We start from the raw sequence: 21,653 nt of genomic DNA on the forward strand, positions 1-21,653 counted from the left end.
TTCACTTGTACAGATCTTTCACCTCCTTGGTTACATTTTTTCCTAGGTATTTTATTATTTTTGGTGCAATTGTAAATGGGACTTTTTTCCTTAATTTTCTTTCTGATAGTTTGTTCATGTTAATAAATGCAACAGATTTTTGTATCCTTCTTTATTGAATTTATTTTTAATAGGTTTTTCAGTGAAGTCTTCAGGTTTTTTATATATAATACATGTTTTTTCTATAAATAGCATTGTATTATCTTACTCTATAGCTTACCTGTTTTCCCTTTTACCTGAATATTTTTATTGGTCTCCGTGTTTTCCTGCACAGTATCTTTTAAAAAATTTTTTAGGGCGCCTGGGTGGCTCAGTTGGTTAAGCGACTGCCTTCAGCTCAGGTCATGATCCTGGAGTCGCGGGATCGAGTCCCACATCAGGCTCCCTGCTCAGGAGGGAGTCCGCTTCTCCCTCTGACCCTACCCCCTCTCATGTGCTCTCTCTCTCTCTCATTCTCTCTCTCAAATAATAAAATCTTTAAAAAAAAAATTTAAAAAAAAATTAAAAATTTTTTTAATCCGTTTCAGGTGTCCAAGAAGATATTTTTGGTATTTTAATTGGAGTTGCATTGAATTTATAGATTGTGGGGGCATATTTATAATACTAAGTCATATCAGTGAACATGGTAGTCAGTTCTTTTGTGTCGTTTTGTAATAGAGCTTAAATTTGAGTTTCGGCTCCTTTTTTTCTAATCTTTCAACTTTTACTGTCTCAGCCAAAACCTCTAGTACTATGGTGAGCAAGTAGCAGTGATGATAAGCTGGCATCATTACCTTTTTTTCTCTCTTAAAGGGATTATGTATTAAATTTCTCCATTTAATAGGATGTTTACTATAGCTTTTTGATAAACAACCCTTATTGACACTTCTTTTCTTGGTTTGCTGGGAGAGGTCATTATGAACTTTATTTATTTATTTTTAGAGAGAGAGCGTGCATGCATGCACACCAGAGTGGGGTGGGGTGGGGGTGGGGACAGAGGAAGGGGAAGAGAGAAAATCTTAAGCGGGCTGGAGCCTGACACGGGGGCTCCATCATGACCTGAGCTGAAATCAAGAGTCAAATGCTCAACCGATTGAGCACCCAGGCGCCCCACGAACTTGATTTTAAAATTCTCCAATGCTTTTTTTCTTATCTACTGAGATGGTCATTTCTGTAGTCTGTTAATGTGCAAGTAAGTACACAGATATATTTTCTGATATCTCATTTTTGCATTACTAAGGTGAAGCCTAGTTTTATTCATGAAGTGTGTTAAGGGTGTATATATGTGCACACACGTATATTTAATTCCTTCAGAATTCAATTTGCTAATATCTTATTTAGGTTGTTTGTGTCTGGGTAATAACCCTTCTCTTTCTGGTCCTTAGAACAATTTATATAAATGCTGCAAAACTTATTTAACAGCTTGATAGAACACAAGTAAAAACTGTCTGGACTTAATACTTTTTGAGTATAGAGATTTTGGATAACTATTTGAATTTCTTTAGTGGTTATTGCGCTATTCCAGTTTTAAATTTATTTATGTTTTTCACTATATCTCTCTGTTTTGTTGAGGTTTAATAATTATTTAGCATAGAGTTAGAATCCTGTCGTTGCCATTATTTTGTTTTTTGGAAGGGGTAACCATTCGGTTTATTTCTGCTGTCATCTTTATTTCCTTCTTGGTTACTCTGTTGCCTTTTTTCTAGCTTCTTGAGTACTTAGCTCATGGTTGTTAGACATTTTTTTGTACTAAGTTTACTGTGTTGCTTAAGTTTTGACATAGAGGGTTTTCATTTAACTCTGTTCCCAATATTTTTTCTTTTTCCCTCATTTGATTTCTTTATTAAAAGGATATTGGGTGGTATGTTTTTCTTGGTTTCTAGATTTGGGATTTTTTTTAATTGACTTTTTTAAGAGCAATTTTAGGTTAGTAGCACAATTGAACACCAAGTAAAGAGTTCCTTAATATTCCCTCCCCTTATAGCCTCCCCTACTATCAGCATCTCCCACCAGCGTGTTAACATTTGTTACAATCAGTGATCCTACACTGACACATCATTATTACCCACAGTCCAGTTTACATTAGAGTTTATTCTGGTGTTACGTAGTCTGTGAGTTTTAACAAATGTTAATGACATGTATCATCATGATAGTGTGTACAGAATAATTTCACTACCCTGAAAATCTTCTGTGCTCCACCTGTTCATCTCTTTCCCCACCTCCACCCCTTGCCCCTAGCAACTACTGATCTTCTTACTGTCTGCATAGTTTTACCTTTTTCTAAATGTCATATAGTTAGAATCATACAGTATGTAGCCTCTATAGACTGGTTTCATTCACTTAGTAACATACATTTAAGTTCCCTCCATTTTTTTCATGGCTTAATAGTTTTTTTTCTTTTTGGTACTGAATAATACAATCGTAACAATGATGATAAGAGCAGTGAATAATATTTCATTGTCTGGACTTGCCACAGTTCATTCACCTCCTGAAAGACATTGGAGTTTTGCTTCCAAGTTTTGGCAATGAATAAACTGTTTTAAACATTAGCAGATCTTTGGGTGAACGTAAGTTTTGAACTCATTTGGGTAAATAACCAAGGAGCATGTTTGTTTGATCATATGGTAAAAATGTATTTAGCTTTGTAAGAAGTTGCCAAACTGCCTTCCAAAGTGGCTATCCTGTTTTGAATTCCCACCAGTAATAAAAAGGGGTTGATTTTAATTTGCAATTCTGTAATAATGTACAGTGTTAAGCACCATGTCATGGGCTTATTTACCACCTGTATGTCTTTTTTGGTGAGGTATCTGTTCATATCTTTTGAACATTTCTTAATTGGGTTGTTCATATTCTTTTTTTTTAGAGAGGGAGAGAGAGAGAAAGGTGGGGAGAGGGAGAGAGAGACTCTTAAGCAGGCTTCACACCCAGCACGGAGCCCAATGCAGGACTTGATCTTAAAAACCCTGAGGTCATGACCTGAGCCGAAATCACATGTCGGACACTTAACCCACTGAGCCACCCATGTGCTCCTGGATTGTTCATATTCTTCATGTTAAGTTTAAAGAGGTCTTTGTAATATTGTGGATAACAGTTTTTTATCGGATATGTCTTTTGCAGATTTTTTCTCCCAATTTGTGGCTTGTTTTTTCATTTTTTTTACTGTGTCTTTGGCAGAACAGAAGTTTTTAACGAAGTCCGGTCTGTCAGTTCTTCTTTCATGAATCATGCCTTTGGGTGACTTTTTTTTTTTTTTTTTTTTGAAATAAAGTAAACTTTTTTGCATATTATCAGAAAGCAAGGGGGGAAAAAAAAAGCACAGTCTCTGAAATGTTTACATTTTATTAAAGCTTCACTTATGTCTATTTTAAGATCAATTTTTAGGATAATTTTGTGTGCTTTTAATTTAAAGTTATTTTGCTATTCTGTTATATCTTGGCATATTTTTCATCTGTTTGATCTACCTAAAAAGAGGAGTGTCTTAACGTCTTTAGCTTGAAAAGATGTCATCTTTTTCTCCTTGTATTTTTCTGTTGCTATGCATTTCAAGGCTAAATTACTAAATGCATGTACATTCAGATTAAGTTTTTGGTCTGTTAACTTTTTATCCATATGTAAGTCCCTCGTTTTCATTACAGTTTATTTTACCTTCTAAAAACTTGATTTTTTTGTCTAAGATTTATTTATTTGACAGAGAGAGCACAAGTAGGCAGAGCAGCAGGCAGAGGGAGAGGGAGAAGCAGGCTCCCGCTGAGCAGGGAGCCCGATGTGGGGCTCGATCCCAGGACCCTGGGATCATGACCTGAGCCGAAGGCAGTCACTTAACCAACTGAGCCAGCCAGGCGCCCTAAATAGGATTTTTTTCACATTTTTATTGCAAGCTAGTTATTGTCAATTCAAAGATTTTTGTATATTTATCTTAGATCTAGGTCTATTATACTCTTTTTTTTTTTTAATTTCAACTAGATTTCATTTGAATCTTTAGCAATAAAGATAAAAGAATTTATCTCTTTCCCAGATATGCCAGTTATTTCATTTTATTGCTATTACGTGTTTGTTGAAATACACTGATTGTAGACTCACCTTTTGGTCATGATTTTAATGGGAGTGGCCTTAGAATAATTTTTATTAGTTTTCAGTAAGTTGCCCTTTATCATTTAGGTTTTTTTTTTTGTTGTTTCTAAGATTTTTGTTTTTATTTTTTTAATACTTCCAAACCATCATAATTTTCAGGATGTGATTTGATCATACCAAGTGTATTGGTGTGCTCCTGTGATTTTTTTTTTTCAGTTTGTTATTAGAAATAGTTTCGTTCTTATAGATTTCCCAATATTAAACCACCGCGGCACTGCTATAATCAATTCTACTTGGTCAGAGTATATACATTGCAGGATTCTCTTGGCTAATGTTATATTTAAGTTTTTAAGATTTATATTCATAAGTAACATTACCTGCTTTTCTTTTTTGATCTCTTCTTTTGAGTTTTACTATTAATAAAGAGCTTTTCATCTTTTCCTGTGACCTGAAACAAGGACATTGTAATTCTGTGTTCTTTAAAGCTTATGTGGTGTTCTGCTATGAAATTAATCTGGTTGGGTATCTTTCAGTTGCTTCTACAGTAATTGGAATATTCATGTATGATGTGTTTCTTCTAGGGCGAATTATAATAGTCTGAGGAAATGATTTCCTCTAGATTTTGGGAATTGGTTGTAAATTCGTGATTATGTTCTTCCTTAATTCTAATCTTATATTTTGGCTTTTTATTAATTTCTCTTATTTAGAGTAGTTCCTTATTTAGAATTTTTCTACCTATTTAGTGTTTAGATTTAGTCATGTTTTTTTGGTTTCATTCAGTTGAACTTACACGTTACTACAGAAATACTCGTATGTATAAATGTTTACCTGATGTACATATGTTTATATAGTTTGAGTATTGAATTTATTCACAGCCCAATTGTTGACTAGCTTCTTGATATCTGAAAAGTATATTAGCTGTCTTGGTAAATATATATATGCTTTTTTTCCTTTTATCAAGTCTTTTTTTTCTTTTAAAAATTTTCTGTATATATTTTGCTGCTATATCACAGTGTCTCACTTTGTATTTCAAACTGCATCTTAGACGTTTTCTGTTATATCAAAAAACAGATCTCCATAAGATAAATCTACAGTATGAATGGACCCTAATTGAATGGTTTTCCTGTGGGTGGATATTGAATTATCTCTAATTTTTCCTCATTACAAGTAATCCTGTGGAGAACATTCTTGTACATCTTTGCAACTATATAAATGGGGTTTTGTGGAGTGAAATATCAGCATCAAGAGGTTGTTTGCAGCTCTTTTCTTTTTCTTTTGTTTATTTGCATTTTCAGTTTTGATGAGAACCAGTAAATTGGCAGCGAACCAATACTAATTCCATTCCAAACACTAGTGTGACAGTGCACATTTCTTCACATCCTTTTAACATTGTATACTAAGTCTTTAACTGTCACTGACCTGAAGAACAAAAAGTTTTCATTTAATGTATGCTTCCTTGATTTACTAATGAAGTTGAATATCTAATTATATTATCTGTATTAAGTTCTGTTAAGGGTCGTGTTTATTTTCCCATAAGATTGTCTTGTTGATTGTAGTAGATTTTTGTATATTAAGGATGATAGTTTTTTAATGTCTTACTTTGCAAATTTATGCTTCTACTTTATCATTTGTGAAAATGCTGACTTTTGGTTTATTACCCAGAACTGCCATTTGTGTTGACAGTAACTGTCACAGTAATACAATAATTTGGGGAAGTCTGTCATCTGTGACATAAGTGCAGAGTAATTCTAAAGCTCCAGTGCAAGAATTATCTTAATTGTTCCTACAAGTCCTCAAAGCAAATAACTTACGGTTAAAAGCAATGTCCTGGTTTTGACCCATTCAGAATACACATCTAAGTCTTTGTTAGGTTTTCTCTGATTATGCAAGGGCAGTCTAAGTATTTTATAGGCAGCATTTGTTTATTGCTCTGAAAGGTCTTGTGTTTTTTAAAAAAATAGTAATTTTTAGGAAAATAAGTTTTTCGATAGACTCTGCTGTTCTCCATATTTAGTAAGTACTTGCCTAAGTCATGTTTTATCCTATGAAGACATCTTTACAGTTGTTAATTATTGACATACCCATTAACATTTTATGCCATTCTGCATCTTATATTCAACATTCAAGATACATTTGTTTTTAAAGTTTTCTTTTAAAATATTACTAGTTTTGGCCAGAAACAAGGTACAGTTTTACTTTAAGTTGCAAATTAGATACATTTAAGGAAAAGGAACAAAAATTTATCAGATAAATCATTTTTCTCCAGAATTGACTTCTATAAGTAGATTTGGTATATTAGTTAAAGGCATTAGTACAGAATTTATATTCCTATTTGAAATGATTCTGTTTCTCGTAATGCAAAGTGTTGGAGCCTTGCTCTTCAATAGGACCTTAGTGGGTGGGGCAGGACAATGTTGTAATGAACTCACTAGCCAGCTGTGTTACCTTGGGCATGTTCCTGTACTTTCTTGTGTTCCTTTTTCTCTTCTTATAAAGTGGAGATAATAAATAGTATCTACCTGGCGGGATTATTAAAAGAATTAATTTGAGAATTGATGCAAAGCAATTAGCACAATGCTTACCACTCATTGGTAGATCAGGAATGTATGTGTCCTTACTGACAAGTAGACTGTTCTGAATATAGTATCCTTCACACAGCATTTGTGTGGGTAAAATGTGATCTTTAGAAGAAAATTTGAATTATTTCTAGTTTTATTTACTTCCTGAATGAGGTATATTTACTTCCTATGAGCGGGTTATTAACCCTCCTAAGCCTTGGTTTTCTTATTTGAAAAATGGGATTAGTGTTCATGCTGCTTCGCAGTGTAGTTAGTTGTAAGGCTTAAATAAAATAATAGCTAGTGAATACTAAATTGCTTTATTGTTTGTTTTACTGGTTTGTACATTTCTCCTCTTTATCCCTATTATTTGGTCAAGTGTACCTTGTCCCTTTTTAATTCCATTTTTTCATGAGTTTATTTCTGGTGAACTTCCTCTTTTCTGAATGCCCTTTAGCAGATGTTACTTGGGAAGTTTAAATATAATTTTGGAACTTAAGAGATTCCTTTTTAGTGCAGTCCTGAGATGCTACTGAGTTCTTTTTTTTTTTTTTTTTTTAAGATTTTATTTATTTGAGAGAGAGAGAGCCCAAGAGGGGGGAGCGGGAGAGGGAGAAGCGGGCTCCCTGATGCGGGACTCGATCCCGGGACTCCAGGATCATGACCTGAGCTGAAGGCAGTTGCTTAACCAACTGAGCCACCCAGGCGCCCCATTTTTTTTTTTTTTTAAATATGAAAGAAATATAAACCTCTGTCTACCTTAGCAGGATTTAATTTGTCAAATGAAGCAGTACTCATACAGTTGAAGCTTTCATGTATCTCTAAATCACATCACCTTTTGGTTAGATGTTAAAGTGGCAGCAAGCCAAATATTTTCCAGCAGTTACTATGTTTGCTCCAGAGAGATTGTAGTTGTCCTATCCTGCACACAGTGCTAGAACAAGTTAAAGAATTTAGTATACTTTTTGAACTATCTTTCTATACCATGCAGATTCCATTTTGTAAATAGTGATGTGAGAGGACTTAATCTGTTTAAGAAGAGATAAACATTTTCTTATCAAACAGCTCACATTTTATCAAGTTTTTTCTTTGAATTCTAATGGCTATTTAAAATTCATTCACATTAACTCCAATTTTCTTCTCAGAAGTTTTAGAAAATAATCATCTTCCTCATCTACTTGTGTGAAAATCACATTTGTGTTCTTAAGTCCCCTTTTCTTGTTCTCCATCCCCACCTTTTGCAAATGTTCCTTAAATCACTTAGCATATTTGCTTTGACCATTGAACATGTCTGAAATTGAGATTCATCCTGTAATCCATTGTGTCTTACGATCTCCATTCTCCAGACAGGAGTTATGGCTTAGTTGTGCATGATTGAACAACAAAAAGTGCCAGCATCAGAAGAATGAATGTCAGTGGCTTGAAAGAAAGTTCTAGAAGTAATGGCATAGCACTCTTATCAGCTTAGGAATAAAATGATTATGGTGAGAGAGTAGAAAAAGCAATGAAATGATATGTGTTGAGCCACATTCCCAAAGCAGAAATCAAAAGTAGGTATGTGCTATTTCTCAATAAAGTTAATAAGGAAGAAAAAAAGGTCACCTTTAAGTATGGACAGAAGATAGTTAAGAACAAGTACTGGTGGTTTTTAGTTTTTTGTGTTTGTTTTAATGCTGCATTACCAATATTTTTGATAGCAAAGGGGATGATATTGTGTGGAATATAATGGATGTCGGCAGCTCTCATATACAAAATGGTCTCAATATGAAGTTTAAAGAACAGCTGAACTATTTTATTTGCCTTTCTTTTTATTCAAAAAACTGAATTGTGATAAAAATCGGTGTCTAAGAATATATCTTTCAGAAATGTAATGTAAAATCTGATTGTTAAAAAGCATGTGATAGTTCGAAGATGATTTTACTTTTTTTTTAGAGATAGATACAGTGTTTTGTCTTAGATTTGAAGAAATGTGATATAGATCTTCTCTAATCCTCTTTCAAGCCTACTTTGTTATTATCTAAATAATCTGGTACCTGGAACTGGACTTAATACCTTTGATCGCATTCAGTAATTAATTCATTCATGATTCCTTGTAAAATTACTTTTTTTAAACAACCTCTTTATTAAGGATATGATTGACTTATAAAACTGTACATGCTTAATGTGTACAACCAGATGATTTGGAGAATAAATGCATACTTGGGAAACTATCACCACCAAGACCACAGACACCTATCACCTCTCAAAGTTTCTTCCCACCCTCTTTATTATTTTATGGGTATATGTATGGGAATCTTGTAAACTCTTAACCAGCATTTATTTGAGGCATCATGTTTATTGATGCCTGAGGTTTTACTAGCAACTTTTAGTAGGTTCCTAGTAGTTCTTCTGGGTCCAAGAGTAGATTTATATTCTATATCAAACTAGTGTCACATAAAACTTTCTCACCCATCTTGTGTTGAGACATTTGGATTCACATTTTATCCCTGTTAAATTTCACCTTGATTGTTAAATTTTGACTATCATCCAAACACCCATCCTTTGTAGTTTTGACAGCTGCATCTTTATGGCATGTCAGTCTAGAACTTTGTCTAACTTGATGTAAATATTCTCTGAATTCACATTGTTGAGATCATGATCAATCCACCTATACAACAATAGCATCTGCTTCATATATTTTAGCTATAAGGCATAGCTAAGATAACCTATGTTGCACATAGATTGTCTTTTGTGTGTTAGTTAGAAAATTATCATTCTTAAGAGAAACAGTCCTATCCTTAAACTTCTGAGGTACTTTGTAGAAGAGAGAGATCCATGCCACTTTTGAAATACTTTTAAGTCTATTTTTCAGTTACCTCCCTACTACTTGCATTGATAAATTACTCTAAATGACTTGAACTGTGAAAAGTATGCCTATTTTTATACTTTCAATTTCTTCGTATATTGTTAATGAAACTAATGAAAACTGATATTGAGTGTCATAGCACTGTTAAATAATTGAAATCTTTTTGTAATTTTTTTCTTTAGAAATCAATGTGGACCGAGCATAAATCACCTGATGGAAGGACTTACTACTACAATACTGAAACAAAACAGTCTACTTGGGAGAAACCAGATGATCTGAAAACACCTGCTGAGGTAAAAGTTTGAGGCTTTAAAATTAGGGATTGTTAAATAGATTGAGTCATGTTTTTCTTAGGATTTTATTGGTGATTGTTAGAAGGCAAACCAATTTTGTTTACTGATTTTTGCCCCTGCTCAGTAAACTTTATCAGGTGGCATCAAATTAAGAAGGATTAAAGAATAAATTGGAAGAGCAAAAGGACTCTCTGCGCTCTATTCTTTAAATTCACATTTTTAGAATTTATTTATTTAAAGATTTTATTTGTCGGAGAAAGAGCGCACGTGCACAAGGGGGGGAGCGGCAGGGAGAGGGAGAAGCAGGCTCCCCACTGAGCAAGGAGCCTGATGCAAGACTTGATCCCAAGATGCTGGGATCATGACCTGAGCCAAAGGCAGACACTTAACCGACTGAGCCACCCAGGCATCCCTAAAATCACATTTTAAACTGTTTTCCCTTTATAGCGAACCTAGGTGATTGCAAATGTCTTCCAGTGAATTCTTAAACATTTCCAGTGAGTTTGGGGTAATGGAGATGGAATTAAATTAAAAATATAAGTATCCTTCTGTTAGAGTGGGAAATTGTCTTTGTGGAAAAAGCCCCTGAAAGTATGTGTATTTCTTTTTGTGTTGCAAATTTTATCATTCACAATATACAGTGTGGAAATTAGATTGAAGGACTAAACTGAGTAAGCTTTATTGCAGATGGTTTAATTAGGAACTCTGGAGTCCTAAGTAAGAGTTGATCTGGCATTTCAAGCCACACTTGGAGATTTTTCCAAGTTGGCAGCATATCTTTATTTTCTCCCTCTTAATTAAGGAATTTGAGGATATAAAAATATTTTCCAGGCCACCACACTAATATGCACAGCAGTACTTGGGATGGGAGGTTGGCATAGACTTAATTTTTTTTTATCCCAGTACTGATATAGGCAGTTATTTCTTCCTTAAATATCATCACTAAGACACCGTCTAAATAGGAGTTTTCCGTAGCATTCTCATGCCACGCTAACCAGTTTTATATATTAGGTTTTAAGTATATCATACTTATTGTTTCCTTACATAAGATAGTTCACATAAGTTTAATAAATTACTAGCCATAAAACTGATATCTAAGCATGGGTAAACGAGATTTTGCTTTTTCCCAGTTTTTATGTTTTTCCTACTTTTGTTAGTATTTGAGAAGTCTGTGAAATGCATATGATAAATTTCACCTATGATGGGGGTGTAAATGGCACCAGCAAATTGGATTTGAAATTTACTTAGACCTGGTTTTGAATCTTGCCTCTGCCACTTAATTAGGTGTATTATCTTAAGTTACTTTCTGTAAGTAACAGTATAAATTTGAAATATAGTATGGATGTTGCAGTATTATTGCAAAGATTAAATAATATTTTAAATAATATCACCTACTAAGTATTCTATAATTGGTGGCTTATCTTAAAAGCATTTGATTTGTACAGATTGATAATATTTAGTGAAACAGTAGTGTGAATGATTAGTGATGCTAAATACATTACTGAGGATTTCTATTTCCCTTTAGCAACTTTTATCTAAATGTCCCTGGAAGGAATACAAATCTGACTCTGGAAAGCCTTACTATTATAATTCTCAAACAAAAGAATCCCGCTGGGCCAAACCTAAAGAACTTGAGGATCTTGAAGGTAACACAGAAAAAAATAATTTTTAATGTTAATTTTTTACATATCTATGTCATTCACATTGAAACAATCCTTCATAAATAGGATTGTTCAAACACAGGTCTTATTTTTAAAAATGATTAGAACATTTTAAATGGTGTAACAGTTTTATGGGCTCTTATTTTCTTGTTGCTCTAGATATCAGTTCTATAGATTTTAAATAGATTTTTATTTGATTTGATTCCACTGAAACTAGGATACCAGAATACCATTGTTGCTGGAAGTCTTATTACAAAATCAAACCTGCATGGTGAGCTGCTTTGATAATTCATTTTCTGTCATTATTTAACATTTTTAAAGTATGTTACTAATGTTCACTAACCATGATTGGATAAATCTGCAGTGAGAAACCTCTAATTAAAAATTCATTAAAGGGTTATATTATAAATGAGCTTGTGACTTTTAAAATTATACTTTGATTTAAAAAAAATTTACCATTGGAAAATTGAATAAGGACATCATGTACAATAATTCTAAATACAACTGTGTGTGTTGGTACATACATGCAATATGTGACTTAACCCATATAGCAGATAGCAGAGAGCCTTGAGTTCAGTTTAAATTTTTTTATTATCAGACTATACATTTAATGCTGATATTATTTTAGCACAACATTGCAAAATAGCCTTTATGTTATGGGAGAAATAAACAAAATGCCATGCTTTACGAGTATTTTTCATTATCCTCAACTGTTCAGAATACCCCTGAGAATCTGGAAATACTACCTAATATGAAACCCAGTTCTTCAAATAGCAGAGATTAGAGTGAGAATTGAAAATTTAGTTCTTTTACTCTCACTTCTAATAGAATCTGGTATAAATTATTGATTTAGAAGCAGTAGATTTTAGAAATGGGGCTAATAAAATAATCTGCAGTGTGGAATGACATCTGACAGTAAAGAGAATAAAAATTTCCCAGAAGAACTGTGGTCTTAAATCTACTTACCTTTTTCTTGTGTCACATAATTAGCTTAGATCATCATTGTATCTAAAAAATATGTTATGTTAGTTATGATGACTCCTTTAGTGTGTTTTGTCAGACATCCTAAATATACTTTCAGAAATGCTTTCCATTAAAGGGGGATAAGTTTTTAAAATACTTTCATAAAGTTCAGCTTTGTTATCACTTACGTGGACCACCTCATTCCCTAAAGATGCTGAATATTTTTGTTACCCATAAAGAAAAATTTAATTGGAATAAAAGCTGAAATATTGAATGCAAATCTTTAAAGCTCTTTAAATTTTATACTAGCATTGGCTAATAATAATATTGTAGATAGGTAGATTCCCATTTTATTTATGTAAGAAATATCAAGCTCATTTCTGATATAACCCTAGTACAAAACAGTTGGTGTGTATAACTATCTATCTACCTGTCAATGCTAGTATATTGTGCTGGAATTTCATGATACGAATTTGGTCTCATTTTGAATTTGGTATCTTAGGAAAAAAACCAATTAGTTTTACCCTTGGGGAAAATACTGTTTTAATACAGAATTATACAGATATTTTCAGAGAGTTTTTGCAATAGCCAGCAGCCTTTGGGAAAGTAGCAGTGTGCAGAGAAACTTTCCTAAAAACTGCTGTTGTTTAAATTTGTCTTCATTCTTTAATTGCTACCCTGCAACTTTGGAGCAAGAATTTGCTCTGAAAAAGTTTGTTTTTTTGGATGGTAAATTAAATCTTACTGTATGAAACTTCTCTTTATCTCCCTTTAATGTTTGTTTTCAGTGATTGTATTTAAAATCCATGTCATATGTAACTTTGCTTTTTTCTCTTTAATAGCAATGATCAAAGCTGAAGAAAGCAGGTAAGCAATTTTGGGCGTCAGTACAATTTATAAATTTGGTATCTCCTGTATATAGCATTCTTGTTTTAACTATTTGCTTTATAGTATAAATAGTATTTAACATGTCGGGCCTGATGGTTTGATGTCTTTGGAGATTGGGGGCAGGAGAAGGATATTTACTCAAGATATACAAATGACACTTTACTAGACAGTGATTGTTGGAGTTTGGATTGCATCCTTTGAATTAAGAAGGCTGTGTTGTAGAAAAGTTCAAAATTTGGTTTGATTTAATTTGGGAATGGATGAAGTATATATGTCTTCCTGTATTCAGGTTTCCCTTTTAATATATGAAATGGATAAAATTTAAAGTTCTTATAGAAATTTATGATATAGGCCAAATTTTATGATGTATAATACAGTCTGATAGTAGGGCATTTTGTGAACAAAAACAATTATTGGACTTTTGGAAGTGCAGAGTGTTGCATGAGTCCCTATCCTGTATTAACCTGAATGTTTGCTCAGTTAAATCAAAATAATCCAGTGTCATTCTGTGTTTTTCATCTTTTCAAATGGCTTAATAGTTTGCCACATTGCCTTTTTCCCTTTTGTAGTTTCTCTTACTCATTTGATTTTATGATAAAAACTAGTGTTGTTTGGCTTTCTGATTATTACTTAAGGAGATGACCCAGTTTTTGTTGTTTTTTTAATACATAGTAAGCAAGAGGAGTGCACCACAACATCAACAGCCCCGGTTCCTACAACAGAAATTCCGACCACCATGAGCACCATGGCTGCTGCGGAAGCCGCTGCCGCCGTCGTTGCTGCCGCCGCCGCCGCTGCTGCCGCGGCCGCCGCAGCCAATGCCAGTGCTTCCACCTCTGCTTCAAACACTGTCGGTGGAACTGGTCCAGTCGTTCCTGAGCCAGAAGTTACTTCGATTGTTGCTACCGTTGTAGATAACGAGAATACAGTGACAATTTCAACTGAAGAACAAGCACAACTTACTAGTACTCCTGCTGTTCAGGAACAGAGTATGGAAGTATCCAGTAATACTGGAGAAGAAACAGCTAAGCAGGAAACTGTAGCTGAGTAAGTTCAGTGACTTGTGTTTTGCAAATCAGTACCAGACCTCATTAATGCAAGAAATTGCCAGTTTACATGGTGGCCATTGAGTGTTCAAAATTTTTGTGTGAATCAAAACATGAGCCTTTAGATAATGAATCATTATCAAGGCTGAATTTTGTGAGGTCATGCTCTTAAACTGTTGAAAAACTAATCCTCAAGTTTTAGGAAGCAGAATTCAGAGATCGAGGGTGAGGCACAAATTTAAAGGGGGGTACCAAGCACCTTAGTAATCAAGATACGTCAGTTGTGGTGCTGTAATTTTAAATCAAAACTAGTGCAAAAAAGCCATGATTATTAAAATAACAAAATTTTAAATACAGGATTAGTATTACTTTATTTTGCGGACAGTCTCAAATATGACTTAGCACAGCCCTGAAAGGAAGTGCTATAGTTTGATGTTGAACAAATAGAAGCAAAAATTAAGTAGACAAAAATATTTAGTAGGATGTAGAAGGAAAACTGTTACTGTAATTAAATTGCTACAACTTTTTAATATGGCAAAACAGCTGCATCTGTCAGTTTATAGTTCACATGTACTTGTGTTCCCTATCATCTGGTCATATTTCATATGGCTGTGCTTTATATAGATAAAAAAGTAACCTTGAGCCATGCTTCCTGGCTTTAATGATGTCCACATATATTTTAAAAAAATGTTAACCATGGTGTCAAATTCCAAACATGATCACCCATCTTAATATTTAAGCATATTGATTTCATCTCCCAACTCCTTGTAAATATACTTTTTAGATTTTTATGTACATTTCCCAAAGTTGAAAATAGCTTTATAATTTTTTCTGTTTAGAAGTTGAAAAAGCAATCTAATGGTATATTTGAAGGCATAAAAGAGTAACATTTTACTTACATCCTTCAGTCCTTTTTTATTTTTATTTTTTTTTAAGTTTTATTTTATTAAAGATTTATTTATTTGAGAGAGAGAGAGAGCACGCACACTCGTGCAGGAGAGGAGGGTAAAGGGAGAGGGAAAGCAAACTCCCCTCTGAGCCCAGAGCCCAGCTTGGAGCTCCATCTCAAGATCTGAGATCATGACCTGAACCGAAAGCAAGAGTCGGATGCTCAATCAACTGAGCCACTGATGCACTCCTGTTTTATTATTTTAATAATCTCTACACCCAACATGGGGCTCTAACTCACAACCCAAGATCAAGAGTTGCATGCTCTTTGAACTGAACCTGCCAGACGCTCTCCTTCTGCCCTTTCTCTGCGCATTTAAAAATACGTGCATTTTATATATGTATATTAAACCTATATCTGATGTCTTTTACATTTTAAAGATACCCCATCATGTTCAATGATGGCATATTATTTTATTATTTACATATACATAAATTTCAGTGTTCTGATAGACATTTAAGCTTTTGGGGATGGTATTTTTTTTACATCTTTTTTATCCTTTATTTTTTTCTACAGTAATTTGTTTCTCGTAATTTTAGCAATGAACAATTATTTCCTGCTTATTTTCTTTCTAGTATTTCCTTAAGTGCCTGAGTCATTATAATCTTTTTAATTACTGTAGTATAGACCATTTATAGCTGTTAATTTTTGACTGGGCCCTTTATACTATTTCTGATGATTTTAAATAAATTTCCCAAAGTAAGGTTACTTGACTCAGAGGGTGTGAATATATTTTTTGTGGTTGTTAGTATTTGCTCCAGTATCTTCCCCTAAGTTTTCTACTTAGTTTTGGTTTTCTGCATTTTTTTCCCCTTTATATAGGAAGGGATTATATGACCTTTTCATAAAGACCCCCAAACTAGTACAGTTGATAATTCTTGGATATGTTAATTCTTTTTGTGTGAGGTCAGTGTTTGGCATACTTTTTTTTGTAAATTATCACAGAGTAAATACTTTCAGTTTTGTGGATCATAAATTCTGTCACAATGATGTAGTTCTATGATAGCACACAATAAGCCATAACAATATATAAACGCATGAGTAAAACTATTTACAGAAACAGGCAATGGGCTAGATTTGGTGCATGAGTTGTAGTATTCCCATCCTGATTTAGATCCTCAGCATCTTTTTTTATATTCATGCACACTTGCCCAAATCCTTACTTATTAAGGCACTGAAATGAAGACACTGGCTAAGTTTTATAGACCATTTAAGAGTATTCATTTGTGGACTAGTGGAACTAATGTTTTAGTGTAATTGTTTCTTTTAGAAGCCGTCATGCAAGGTCCTAATAACTGAATGTTTCAGGAAAAAATTATATTACCTTTATGTCTTTATGTTTAGGTAAGTGTGTAGGATTCATATAGGAGACTTCATTCTAAAATTGTAAAATTTAACCTCAATATCAAACAAATAATGAAAACATTGTTTTTCCAAGTGAGGCAAATGTTTATACTTAAATTATAAATACAATGTTTGAATTTCCCTCTAGTTTTACTCCCAAAAAAGAAGAGGAGGAAAGCCAACCAGCAAAGAAAACCTATACTTGGAATACAAAGGAAGAGGCAAAGCAAGCGTTTAAAGAATTATTGAAAGAAAAGGTACTAAAGATTTTTATATGACATACAATAATTAATAAATGGAGTTACTGTTTAATGCAGTCAGTACCTTGATGCCTTTGTTGAAAATAGTAATTTCATAAACTTTGTAAGCAAAAATGAACAAAATTTGCCTTTTTTTGAAGAATATTTTGTGTACAGTGTACTACACAGCACATTCTACCTCTGTATTTAATATAATGTTTTTTATTCATAAAAATAGTTTCTCTTTTAACCAAAGGTCTTAAGAAAAGTATTCTTGCTCTGTTAAATATCAGTTTAAGTTTTCTTTTTAGTCTATATGTATATTACCCAGGTTTGCCTTGGTTCAATAAGAAATTATTAGACCTCTTTCAAACTTGAGTAAAGGGAAGTGCTTGATGTTTGCAGTATTATACTTTATTTCCTGGTGTAGACTTTTACAATATTCGCAAAATTTTAATTTTGTCATTAAATGGTTTTCAGCGGGTACCATCTAATGCTTCATGGGAACAAGCTATGAAAATGATCATTAATGATCCACGATACAGGTAACACTTGAAGTTTTTTATTTACTTTTCCAACCCTAGCAAATTAAAAATGTGTAAAATAATACAATTTTTAACCTTCATTGTCTTTTCTTATTTTAGATACCAAGAACAGTTGTTATATGTCAGATACGAACCAAAAAAAGCCAAAAAGCTTGTCATACAATTTGAGTACAGATTTTAAAGTAGAAATTACTTTCTGTAATTGTTTCTTAATTTTTAATATCTTACTGGAATTTTCTTGATTAGCAAATGAAATCATTTTTTTTTTTTCAAAACATTGACATTTGATCATCCTGCCTTCATTTACTCTTATATGGTATTTTTTCTATTTAGTGCTTTAGCAAAGTTGAGTGAAAAAAAGCAAGCCTTTAATGCTTACAAAGTCCAGACAGAGAAAGAAGAAAAAGAAGAAGCAAGATCGAAATACAAAGAGGCTAAGGAATCATTTCAGCGTTTTCTTGAAAATCATGAGAAAATGACTTCCACAACCAGATACAAGTAAGATTTTTAGTAATGCATAGTATATGTTTACTGCACTGTTTCTGTGTCAGACTTTTTGCCAAGTGTAGTAACCAATCCAAAGTATATGCTCATTAAAGCTAAATGACTATGAGTAGGGCAGTTTTATAAGGTACAAATCAATAGTTAAATGTGGAATTTAACTTACAGACTTACTGAGTTATTAACTAGGGACTAGAACAAAAGAGGGGTGGACTGAATGTAATAATTAAAGCCTGACTCCTTTCTATTTAATATAAAAACTGAGGGGTGCCTGAGTGGCTTAGTTGTTTAAGCGTCTGACTCTTGATCTCAGCTCAGGTCTTGCTATCAGGGTTGTGAGTTCAGGCCCCACGTTGGGCTCCACGTGTGGAGCCTACTTTAAAAAAAAATACATATATATGTATACATTAATTATATATTATATATATAAATAGAAATTTAACATTTTTGCAATAAGTTAAGTTCATTTTCCATATGTACTTTGTTATTTTCCTCAGTTTTCTAGAAAAGCATTAGGGTAAAGATTCTTCATTTCTTTAAATAGTCCTGTTTTATGTATTATCTAAATTTCTGGGCAACTTTTTGAAGTCTATAATTTAGTTCCATGGACAGTTTGTTAGTGTCTATAGCTACCCTAAGAAATATAGTCTTGACTACAAAACATGGCTCAGTTAGAATTATCCACTCCTTGGGGCGCCTGGGTGGCTCAGTAGGTTAAGCGTCCATCTCTTGTTTTCAGCTTAGGTCATGATCTCAGGGTCATGAGATGGATTCCCACATCAGGCTCCTGGCTCAGCTGGGCATCTGTTGGGATTCTCCCTCACCATCTCCCTCTCCCTCTCCCTGCCTCTCTCTCCCTCCTCCTCCTTCTTTCTCTCTCTCTCTCTCAAATAAATAAATAAATCTTAAAAAAAAAAATTATCCACTCCATCTCTAAGGAGGACTGGAGGCCTAAGCCATTTTGTTCTTAATTATCCAAAAGTTTTCCTGTATAATATACTAATGAACTTAGAGTGTTCATTGGGTGGTTTTAGGTTTACCATAAAATTAAAATAGCTTAGAATTAATTTTTATTGAGTAATGTAGAGTAACATTTAATTTTTTTTACTAGAAAAGCAGAGCAAATGTTTGGAGAGATGGAAGTCTGGAATGCAATATCGGAACGTGATCGTCTTGAAATCTATGAAGATGTTTTATTCTTTCTTTCAAAAAAAGAAAAGGTATTATTCACTCATAGTTGTTAGTATTTATAGATAAAACAAGATATTTCTTCATTATAACATGTCCATTTTTGTTGCTTGGTTTATTCAATTTATGTGGTGTAGCAGATCTCTTTATTAGAAGTTAGATTTAAAAATGGATAGCTCCTGTAATAGTAAGTACTGATGTGGACACACTAGGTACAGATTTATCCAACTCTTACTTGAATTGTCATTAATTGGCTGTCTTATGCCCACTTTGAAAGATACTTTTTTTTTAATTCATTAAGTTTTTAAAATACTCAGTATTTTTGTTCATAATGTATTTGTGTAAGTTTTCTATACAAGAATGGCAGTAATATATAATTGTTACCACTAAAATGTGCTTGCACAATAGTGTTTTAAAATACCTCATATCTATTTTATTTTGCAGTAAGTTATGTATTATTCAGTCTTGAGATGTATAGAAATGTAAGTATTAACAAAAATTTGAACATACCTGAAAGTGGTTGAAGACTGGCATTTGCCTATTGTGTGACTTGTCAACAGTAACCTTAGTTTTAGACTCTGTCTATAATGCATAGTTATAGGAAGAGGGATTTATGGAGTTGTTGGGGAGATACGATTTTTAGATTCCAGCTTCTTAGAAGTAAAAAAAAAAAAAAAAATTGAAGGTAAGCAGTTACCAGGCTAAGAAGTTGGACAAGATCACTGGAAAAGTAGTACTGATATTTAAAATAAACGGGTAACGTGAAATTTGGGCATTTAGAATGTAAAGAAACTCACTGATTGCAGTTCAAATACCATACTTTCTTTGACCCTCAAAATGTGTATTCATTCTTCTGATTTAGGAGCAAGCAAAGCAGTTACGGAAGAGAAATTGGGAAGCCTTAAAAAACATACTTGACAATATGGCTAATGTAACATACTCTACTACCTGGTCTGAAGCCCAGCAGTATCTGATGGATAATCCAACTTTTGCAGAAGATGAGGAATTACAGAGTAAGAATAAAGACTAAATGGGAGAAAGTTTTTTTTTAGAAGTCCAGTAGCAAAGAATTCTTACTTTTATTATGAGATCACTTAACTGAATGTTACACAATTTGTTCATTCCTTTTTTTTTTTTTTTTTTTTATGTTGGGAGGGGCAGAGGGAAAGGGAAAGAAAGATCTTAAGCAGACTCCGCACCCAGCCCGATGCAGGGCTCAGTCTCACAATGCTGAGATCTTGACCTGAGCCAAAACCAAGAGTCCGACGTTTAATCCAACTGAGCCACCCAGGCACCCATTGTTTGTCCATTACTAATAAAGTGTTTTATTGGTTTCCAGATAGAGTCTAATTGAGTTTCATTATTCAGGAAGAAAATACTAACTTTATCAGATAATCCTTAAAATATGTTTGTTATAGAGCAAACCTGAAATTGTTTTTTGCCATTTTTGTGTAATTTAGTATGAACTAGATTAATTACCACAATTTTACTCACACTGTCTTCTTGAGGTAATGGCTTTAGAGATTTGCAAACACCAAAAATTGTATTAGCATTATCCTTCATTAAGCTTACCCCGGTTTTTTTTCTGACTTACCTAGTTGCTTTTTAAATTATAGCTTTGTGGATTACCCCTCTGAATACCATGCTTCATTCAGTAGGTGTGGGGTAGGGCCTAAAATTCTATCCTGTTAAAAGCTCCTCAGGTAATTCTAATGTTGCTGACAAACTTTACAGTAACAGTTATATTTTCCTTAATTGTGTCTTGTGCATGGTCTTTATTTCACCCTCGAATTCAAGCGATCTTTTAATGAGGTTGTTCTGGAATTTTTTAAAAACATTTCCTATTTAAGTGATTACAAGTCATATTTGAGTTTAATTACAAGTATTTTGGAAAGGTGAATTTGAAATTTATAATAAGGAAGTTAATGTAAATAAACTGCTTTCCTTACTGATAACGGACATTTTAATTTTATTTAACTGGAAAAATCTCTAGACATGGATAAAGAAGATGCATTAATTTGCTTTGAAGAACACATCCGAGCTTTAGAAAAAGAAGAAGAAGAAGAAAAACAGAAGAGTTTGCTGAGAGAAAGGAGACGACAGCGTAAAAATAGAGAATCTTTTCAGGTAATTAAAAACATATCTTTTCTAGTTTAATTTCATACTACGGTTAGTGAGCTTCAACAGTGATAGAAACAATTTTGAGACTTCCTCATCCCAGATCATTAACTTAGGCTTTGTGGAGGATCCATACACATTTAACTCAAGGAGAACAGCCATTTTAGGCCAGGGGAACATAAAAGGCTGTAGCAGATTTGATATTTAAGGTGAGCACTGGTAAATCAATTAAGGTTTCACTTGGGGAAGAGGAATAGCATGAGCGAAGACTGAAAAAATATGTATGATGACTCATTGGTTGATTTTTAGTGTCTAGAGAACAGTAGGGAATGATACGGCATATATAGTTTGGGGATGGGCCATAGTTCTTAAATGCTATACGTAGAAGTTGAAATTATATATTCTTTATATAGGTCAGTGGCTCAT

At 33.3% G+C, this 21,653-nt stretch overlaps 1 protein-coding gene across 5 annotated transcripts in view; it reads left to right on the forward strand.

The window, feature by feature from the left end:
- PRPF40A (pre-mRNA processing factor 40 homolog A) overlaps positions 1-21,653 on the forward strand; it is a 54,089-nt gene that overhangs the window by 22,821 nt on the left and 9,615 nt on the right. For 3 of the 5 annotated variants that reach the window (XM_032410338.1, XM_032410348.1, XM_032410374.1), the window contains 11 exons: positions 9,675-9,785; positions 11,311-11,431; positions 11,664-11,717; positions 13,252-13,276; positions 13,970-14,344; positions 16,785-16,893; positions 17,356-17,420; positions 17,754-17,918; positions 19,033-19,141; positions 19,972-20,122; positions 21,103-21,236. In XM_032410338.1, the coding sequence (XP_032266229.1) occupies positions 9,675-9,785; positions 11,311-11,431; positions 11,664-11,717; positions 13,252-13,276; positions 13,970-14,344; positions 16,785-16,893; positions 17,356-17,420; positions 17,754-17,918; positions 19,033-19,141; positions 19,972-20,122; positions 21,103-21,236 (1,419 nt within the window). The remainder of the gene's footprint in view (positions 1-9,674; positions 9,786-11,310; positions 11,432-11,663; positions 11,718-13,251; positions 13,277-13,969; positions 14,345-16,784; positions 16,894-17,355; positions 17,421-17,753; positions 17,919-19,032; positions 19,142-19,971; positions 20,123-21,102; positions 21,237-21,653) is intronic. The other 2 variants (XM_032410354.1, XM_032410364.1) reach the window with 1 other exon arrangement.

The sequence above is a fragment of the Phoca vitulina genome, unplaced genomic scaffold (genome assembly GCF_004348235.1).
Source record: "Phoca vitulina isolate PV1807 unplaced genomic scaffold, GSC_HSeal_1.0 scaffold1, whole genome shotgun sequence".
In the NCBI taxonomy this organism is placed as follows: Eukaryota; Metazoa; Chordata; class Mammalia; order Carnivora; family Phocidae; genus Phoca; species Phoca vitulina.